The 7,700-nt window shown below is 38.9% G+C and overlaps 2 protein-coding genes across 2 annotated transcripts; one reads left to right on the top strand and one right to left on the bottom strand.

Annotated features, from left to right (window-relative positions):
* Window positions 1-285: 285 nt before the first annotated feature.
* On the top strand, window positions 286-3,966 carry LOC135936863 (Krueppel-like factor 6). Its single transcript, XM_065479850.1, has 4 exons — window positions 286-709; window positions 1,283-1,486; window positions 2,138-2,519; window positions 3,024-3,966. Exons 1-4 carry the CDS (start codon window positions 703-705, stop codon window positions 3,376-3,378), a joined length of 948 nt encoding a protein of 315 aa, XP_065335922.1. The 5' UTR covers window positions 286-702; the 3' UTR covers window positions 3,379-3,966.
* Window positions 3,967-4,133: 167 nt separating this feature from the next.
* On the bottom strand, window positions 4,134-6,524 carry LOC135936862 (neurofilament heavy polypeptide-like). Its single transcript, XM_065479849.1, has 6 exons — window positions 6,331-6,524; window positions 6,148-6,273; window positions 6,061-6,096; window positions 5,962-5,994; window positions 5,833-5,898; window positions 4,134-5,782 (listed from the first exon to the last, which is right to left on the bottom strand). Exons 1-6 carry the CDS (start codon window positions 6,343-6,345, stop codon window positions 4,265-4,267), a joined length of 1,794 nt encoding a protein of 597 aa, XP_065335921.1. The 5' UTR covers window positions 6,346-6,524; the 3' UTR covers window positions 4,134-4,264.
* Window positions 6,525-7,700: the final 1,176 nt, after the last annotated feature.

The raw sequence follows: 7,700 nt of genomic DNA, 5'->3' as shown, positions 1-7,700 counted from the left end.
CAGTGTATGAAACATTTTAGAGTAACTCTTTGTTGTGAAATAAAATAGTTTGATTTGTTATGCGTTTTAAATTGATTATCGTATTTACGCCGGGGATTAATATTAATATTTTTGTTCGATATTTTAATTTTATGCTAACAAAGGAAATTAAAAACCAAAGTAAATGCAAAGCGGAAATCCGTTTTATTAAGCCGTGAGCCAACTACGAATGTTCAATAAAATATAACATTAAAACAAAATAAATAAGTAAAAAAATGTGGCAAACTAAGCGATAACCCAAAGTGCAACAAGAGCAATTACGATAATTCAGTCAGCAGTGCCAGATGGTGTCGGCCATAGTCGAGAGAAAGATTGAAATGAAAAAAAACCTGATGCGGGGCAATGTGCTAATTCGGCCATTAGAACACATTATTGGCGCGTATGACGAGTCAATTTATTTTTTCATTAAAAGTGCGCGCATGTATTGGGTTGCGGCTGCTGTTTTTTCTCGGCTGAGCTGCAAGGGTGATAAGGCCAACTTATCGGCGTGGCCACGCAGCCTGCCACAGGAAGCACACACACGCTCTCAGTACTCGGCTCCTGGACGCAGCGCCGATCAGTCACGACGCTGAGGAGATGCTGACACGCGCTCCGTGACCTAAACAACAGCTACCCCAACCCCCTCGCACCCGCAGCAGCTCTCTTGGACGGTTTTCCAGCGCCATGGCAGGTAATTCAACGATAGGGAATTTTCGTTTTATTTTAAGAGAGATTAATTGGGAAAAAATTAAAGCGAATTTAATATTTAGGTTCTTGTCGATTCAGAAAAAAAGGATTTTTGCTGAGCGAGAACTGAAACATAAAATGAAAGAGTATAACAAACAAAATTTGCAAATGTAAAATTGTCGTTAAAAATAAAAAACAATACTTTTTAAGAATTTAAACCTTTTTAATTTTTTACATTTTATTTAGCAAACTCTGTACGAAAAATATATATAAGATGTCAATGATCCAAAATATGAATAAAGAATACTAACAAAAATTTAATAACACGAGTGAATTAAATGAAAGTATTACAACTTTACTCATTGAGAGTAAATTGATTTATTTCAAAGTAATTGATAAATTTTTCGAATTTTGCAAAGCAAAAAACCCCTGAAAATTTTTATCTGTCGAGGAAAAATGTTCCAAAATGTATAAATCGAATGCGATTCAGCTTTTTCCTCTCGAGCCCACGCGCCAATTTTATTTACTTATCATTTCGGCGATGTGTTCATCCATCCTCTGCGTCTGATTGTTGCAGGAGAAGATGTTGACAAGTTCGCGAGCATCTTCCTGTCCGGAATCATGCCTCCGAGCGACGACGACCTCTTTTTGGCCGACCTACCCCCGCCGCTCGAAGACTTTCCAACCACCGATTACGGCAACAACCTGTTTGACTCCTCCGACCCTTACTGGAGCACCACCATGATTGCAGACATCAACAATGACTGGGTCAACATTGAAGGTAGGCACTTTTTTAGTTAGAATATGACTATTTTTTAATTTATATATTTAAAATAATAATTATTAAGAATTAAATTGGTTTGGTTAGGGCAGAGTCTTAAAATTTAACTGGCAAATTCATCTGTTTAAATAAAAGGAGATTAAAACAGGACCAATTTTTAATCAATGTAGTAAAAAAATAGTTTTAAAAATGTTTATTTTGCGTGGATAAATTTAATAACTCTTTAATTTAAATCAAATTATTAAATATTTTTTGTTGATTTAAACTGCCATGATTTTTTTAAATATTCAACCAACGCAGCTTGTGCTATTGTAAGTTTAAAAAAATAAGTTTTTACGTGCGTTATTGTCCCTCAACAAAAAATATAAATGTAATCAAATGAGGAAAAAACTGGTTTTAAACAGCGAAATATTGATATTGATCGGCGGTTGGTGATTCGACAGCATGAATTAGATTTTTATGTTGAAAACTAGGGGCAAAGGATTTAAGAAATTGACCTGAATAATTTGCCTGCTTACAATTAGTTTCGTTTAATTACTAGATTAAGCTTAAACTAGCATATTTAAATGTAACAAAATATGATTTTCAAGCGTTAATATCCTTTTCGTTCTTCCTAACCGTGAAAAATTTTGCCCCTCTCTCATATTCCAGGCCTGTTCGGCGAGGCATCGGCAGCAAGCGAGTCGGCGGCGGCGATGCCAGAGCGGACGCTGCTCTGCACGGACGACTGCAACGACTACCTGAACGAACTGAACGCGGCGCTGCAACTGGTGCCGGCGACAACGGGGATGGCGCCGCCCTTACTCGACTCGCCCCTTGTGGTGCTCGGTGTGAGTCTGGAGGGTTGCAGCGGCGCTGCTGGGAATATTCTCCAGCAGCCGGAGGCGCCGGCCGCCGTGAAGACGAGGGGCGGCGGCGAGCACCAGGAGGCCCGCTCTTTTCTCTGTCCCTACTCCAAGTGCGGCAAAATCTACGCCAAGTCTTCGCATCTCAAGTCGCACCTTCGCAGACACACTGGCGAGAAGCCATTCAGGTATCAATCTTCTTACACTGCCTTAAAAAAATTATATAAAATTGTCAAATTTTCTGCAGCGCAAATGGTCTGCTATAAATGCAATCAATGTGCAGTTTTTTCTTTGAAATAAATATTGTGTTAATCGTTAGTGATTTTCTACGTATTTGAAGACTCAAGATTTGATCAAAACTTCCGTTTTTTTAAGTTGTAACATGCAGACATCCACGTGTGTATTTATAAAATTTTAACTATGTCTTAAAATCAAATAAAAACTTTTTTCAAAGGCTATTTTGTTATTTAAGATTTTTTTGGAGTTAAATTACATTTTTATTTAATAAATATGTTATTTAATACCTATTAAGATTTAATTAAAATAACAAATTGAATAAAAATAGCTGTCACAATTTATATAACTAAAAATTATTAAAATCTGCTTAAAAGATAAAGACTTAGCTGTTTCCTTTCAAAGTTAATATTGTTACAAAATCAATAATAATTTTTCCATTTATTATTTGATTTCAGGTGCACGTGGCCGAACTGCACGTGGCGCTTCAGCCGATCCGACGAGCTGGCGCGGCACCGGCGCTCGCACAACGGCCACAAACCGTACGAGTGCCTGCTGTGCGAGAAGCGCTTCGCCAGATCGGACCACCTGACCAAGCACATCAGGGTGCACCTCCGCCAGGGCTGCTACTGCCTGGCGTGCGACCTGACCGCCGTGCAGAACGGCCTCCGCAAGCGGCCGCCGAGCCAGGTGGGCACGCGCCGCGGCCGCCCGCCCATCTACCACAGACTGCCGCAGTACTGCAACAACGAGCACTGCGCCAACAAACTCAGGGACAAAGTTCCCCAAGCACAGCAGCAGGAAGAAGTTTGAGGATGGCAGGAGACACGTTGAAATCAAAATAATTCCAGTCTTTTATTCAAATTGAGTGAATCAAACATAATTTTTTCCTCACAGTCAGATTCACCGATATTACCAAAAAAAGACAATAAATTTAGGTCTCTTGTAGTTATTTCAATCGAAACATTTCTAACTTACGCTGTGTGAATTTCACTTAATTTACAAATCGCAGCAGTTTTGGGCAGCTTCCAAACTGACTTAAGATTTGTTTACATCTGAACGAGCGGCTAATTGTGTGCAGCATCTAGGCTAAATTTATCTATACAATATTGATTTTGCAGTTTGTTTGTTGGCTTATTTTAAATTTATGTGTGGTGCGTTTATTGTAAGCTTATTTCTCTCTTTTAGAGTGTTGCTCGATCTCAGTCAGATAATTAGCAAATCTCTTTTGCATACATAAAAAATGTGTTTTCCTTATACCAATAACATTGTATATCGTATTACTTATGCCGTGTGGGTGCATTGATTTAAGAGAAAATAAATTTTTCTTCTGCGATTTAACTCAAAAAATGTATTGTGTTCTTCAAGACAAAAATAAATCAAAATAATACCTTCTATAAATTTTTCACTCGGCTTATTATTGCGTATGACACCAGAGAACAGTTTCCCAATAGCAAATCATTATATTTGACGCTCATCTTGAAAAATTAAATAGAAAAATCAACTTCATGCTCAGATATATATTTTATTTTAATAATATTTTTTGTAGCAATGCAAAAATCAGTAAATTCAATTTGAAATTTTATTTCTTTATTTGCATTTATACACAGGGTTTAGTGTTTTGTCGATTTCTGATGGTAATTAAATTATATTTCATTTTTAAGCTGGGAATTAAGAACCGTTGTGCCGCATTTTCGAATTATTTCTTGGTCTTTTTAGTAGTTGAAGAGGGTCTCGACTGAGATTTTGCTTTAGTATCAGTGGTTTTTGGTGAAGCACCCTTTGAACCCCCAGACTTCGAGGCATCATTTGCTCCCGATTTGGCGTCCTTGCCACTGGCTGGCTTGTCACTCGGTTTCTTAACCGACGCAGCTGCTTTTTTTGTATCCACCGCCGATTGAGCTTGCTTATCATTAACGTTCACAGATGCCTTGACTTCTACGGACTTCTTAGTATCAGTTGAGGCCGGTTTCTTTGCATCGGCAGTTTTCGTGTTACTTGGCGCGTTTTTTCCGCCTGTTGAGTCAGAGCTTGTCTTCACCTTGACATCAGCGGACTTCTTATTGGCATCACCCGGTGGAGCAGTTGGTTTAGTTGGCTTCGATTGTTCTGACTTGGATTGTTCCTGGGCCTTCGGCTTTTCTGGAGCCTTCGTCGGAGCCGCTTTATTCTTTGGATCAGGCGTTATGTCAGGTCTTTCCGTCGGATGGTCCTGTTTTGTTTGTGGAGGTTTCGTCTGTCCTGGAGGTCTTGTATTTTCTGGGGCTTTGGTCTGTCCTGGGGGCCTTGATTGCTCTGGAGGTTTCGTCTGTCCTGGAGGTCTTGTTTGCTCTGGAGCTCTAGACTGTTCGGGAGGCCTTGTTTGTCCTGGGGGCCTTGTCTGTTCTGGAACCCTCGATTGTTCTGGAACTCTCGTCTGTCCTGGAGGCTTGGTTTGTTCTGGATACCTTGTTTGTCCTGGGGGCTTTGTCTGTTCTGGAGCTCTCGGTTGTTCTGGAACTCTCGTCTGTCCTGGTGGCTTGGTTTGTTCTGGATACCTCGATGGAGCTACATTTCTTGGATCAGGCGTTACATCTGGTCTTTCTGTCATTTTTGCTGGTGGAGAATCAACATGCTTGACGTCACCAGACTTTTTGATTTCCGTTGGAGGCGGAGCAGTAGGTTTCGTTGGCCTTGGCGTTTCTGGCGTAGCGGTAGCATAATTTCTCGACATATCTGAATATTTCACATCGGTTTTCTCACTGCCACTTGGCTTTTGCTGAGCATTTAGCTGTAAACTTCCCTGGTCAAGAATTTTACTATTTTCTGGAGCTCTCGATGGTTCTGGAGGCCTTGTTTGTCCTGGAGGCTTGGTTTGTTCTGGAGCTCTCGATGGCTCTGGAGGCCTTGTTTGTCCTGGTGGCTTTGTCTGTTCTGGAGCTCTCGATGGCTCTGGAACTCTCGTCTGTCCTGGAGGCTTGGTTTGTTCTGGATACCTCGATGGAGCTACATTTCTTGGATCAGGCGTTACATCTGGTCTTTCTGTCATTTTTGCTGGTGGGGAATCAACAGGTTTGCCATCACCCGGCTTTTTGATATCCGTTGAAGACGGAGCAGCAGGTTTCATCGGCCTTGGCGTTTCTGGCGTAGCAGTAGCATAGTTTTTCGACCCATCTGAAGGTTTCACATCGGTTTTCTCACTGCCACTTGGCCGTTGAGCAGTTAGCTGTATACTTCCCTGATCAAGAATTTTACAATATGTTATTCTCATAGTATTGTGTAATGAACCTGTAAATTGGCTCCACCACCGCCCATTTGAGCCAAAGCTGCAAGGTCAAGTCCTCCCACGCTCCCCTGGCAGACGTTTCAGAATCAAATCTCCATGCACTTTTATGATAAAATAAACGATAAACTAACCTGCTTTTGTGCAGCAGCTAGCTGTTCTTGCATCTTTTTTAGAAATAATTAATTTTATTATTAGCAAGAGAGCTCTGAAAAATATGATAAAACTCATACTGCTTGCGCATTACCACCACCGGCCGCCATCAATTTCTGTCAAGTTTATTTATTAAAATATAGTTTAATATGTTTTGCCGTGCATACCTGTAAATCAACGTTGGAGCCTGCCTGTCCAGCACCTGCCAATAGTTTGGAAAGGTCTGGCGTTTTTGAGTCTGCTGGTGCGGCAAGGGTTGCCCCAAGCAGAGCCTCAAACGTGATGAAAATCACCTAACATGAACAACTTATTTGTATTTCTGAAATTTTTTGAAGTTTTGCTCCACTTACGCTCAGCCTGAACATTTTGAACAGGGCTTCTCGCCACTAGTTCAAATTTCAAACTGATGGAACGTAGATGAAATTTTACTTTCCAACTGATAAGCTTCCTGTTTGTGACTTGGTAAGTTTTACGTTATTGGAAATCACTGCGCAGCTTTTCGCTGTAAAATTTAATTGGAGTGAATTTTATCCACCATCATGGAAGCAACTGATGACGACTGTACTACCGTCAGAGATTTTCCATGTATATTTCAAGGTTTGGACAAAACATCCGCTCTACATGGAAAAGCATCCACGCGCACGTATGATTTTTCGTGACGTACGTAGCAAATAAAAGTTTTAATTTGATAAAATCAAAATCAATGATGGAAATTTTAATAACAAAGACGTGGCCCAATAGGAATTGCATTTTTAAAATTTGGAATCATCTTCACATGCAGTAAATTAATATTAGAAAACGAAATTTCATTAACAATATGAACGATTTTTTTAAACGTGTTATTATAGCGCATTACTTCGGTCTATGGTAAATAAATTTTATAAATATAAATTATTTTTTAAAAGGCAGGTTAATTAGCTATATTGAATTAATTTAAATTACTTTAATGAAAACAGGACCGAGTAAATTATAATCTTGACAAAAGAATTAAGCCAAGTACCAGAAAATATTTTAAAATGTTTGCATGAGTTTTGCCATATATGTCATATTTTTTGTCATTTTAGTTCCCATTCGTCCGGTTTCAGTTGCACCAGGCGCTTCATCAGTACGAATGACTTTATTCCCTGATATGAAATGGTTAAAAATGTATCATTTTTATCATAAACTAGAAGAAAGTCATAGTTTATTTACAAATATATCACCACGCTACCTGCTCCTCACCCACGACAGCACTTTGTTTTCTCATTTATGTTTTTTTTCAAGTTTTATTAAAATTTGATGTTATTTGAATTTATATAGCCTACATTGAAATATGTTGAACCGGGCCTCTCGCTTCGATAATTGTGCAACTTTCCAACTGACCAACACTATTCCCAATGGAGAAACTTCCTATCAAAGACAGCATTCATTCCATCTTCAATATTATTATTTGCTCTTTTTTAGTTATTTGGAGTCGGCCATCACATTTTCTGACTGTAAATGAAACTATGTTTGAATTTCACTCGATCTCATTTTAAAAATTCCATTCTCAAAAAAGTTAATTCTCTCGCGATTACGTATAATTATTAATCCCTTGTTATATGGGTTGCCTGTTATTTTGAGGCATAATAAAAATTTGTTTAATAAAAACTGTAAAACAGCCAAAATTACATTCATTCAATATATTTTAGACCGTTTTCCTGTAAGATTGTTGAAATTTCTTCAACACATACCGATAAAT

The sequence above is a fragment of the Cloeon dipterum genome, chromosome 2 (assembly GCF_949628265.1).
Source record: "Cloeon dipterum chromosome 2, ieCloDipt1.1, whole genome shotgun sequence".
Lineage (NCBI taxonomy): Eukaryota > Metazoa > Arthropoda > Insecta > Ephemeroptera > Baetidae > Cloeon > Cloeon dipterum.
The sequence above is the reverse complement of the archived record's forward strand: the minus strand, read 5'-3'. Positions and strand labels throughout refer to the sequence as shown.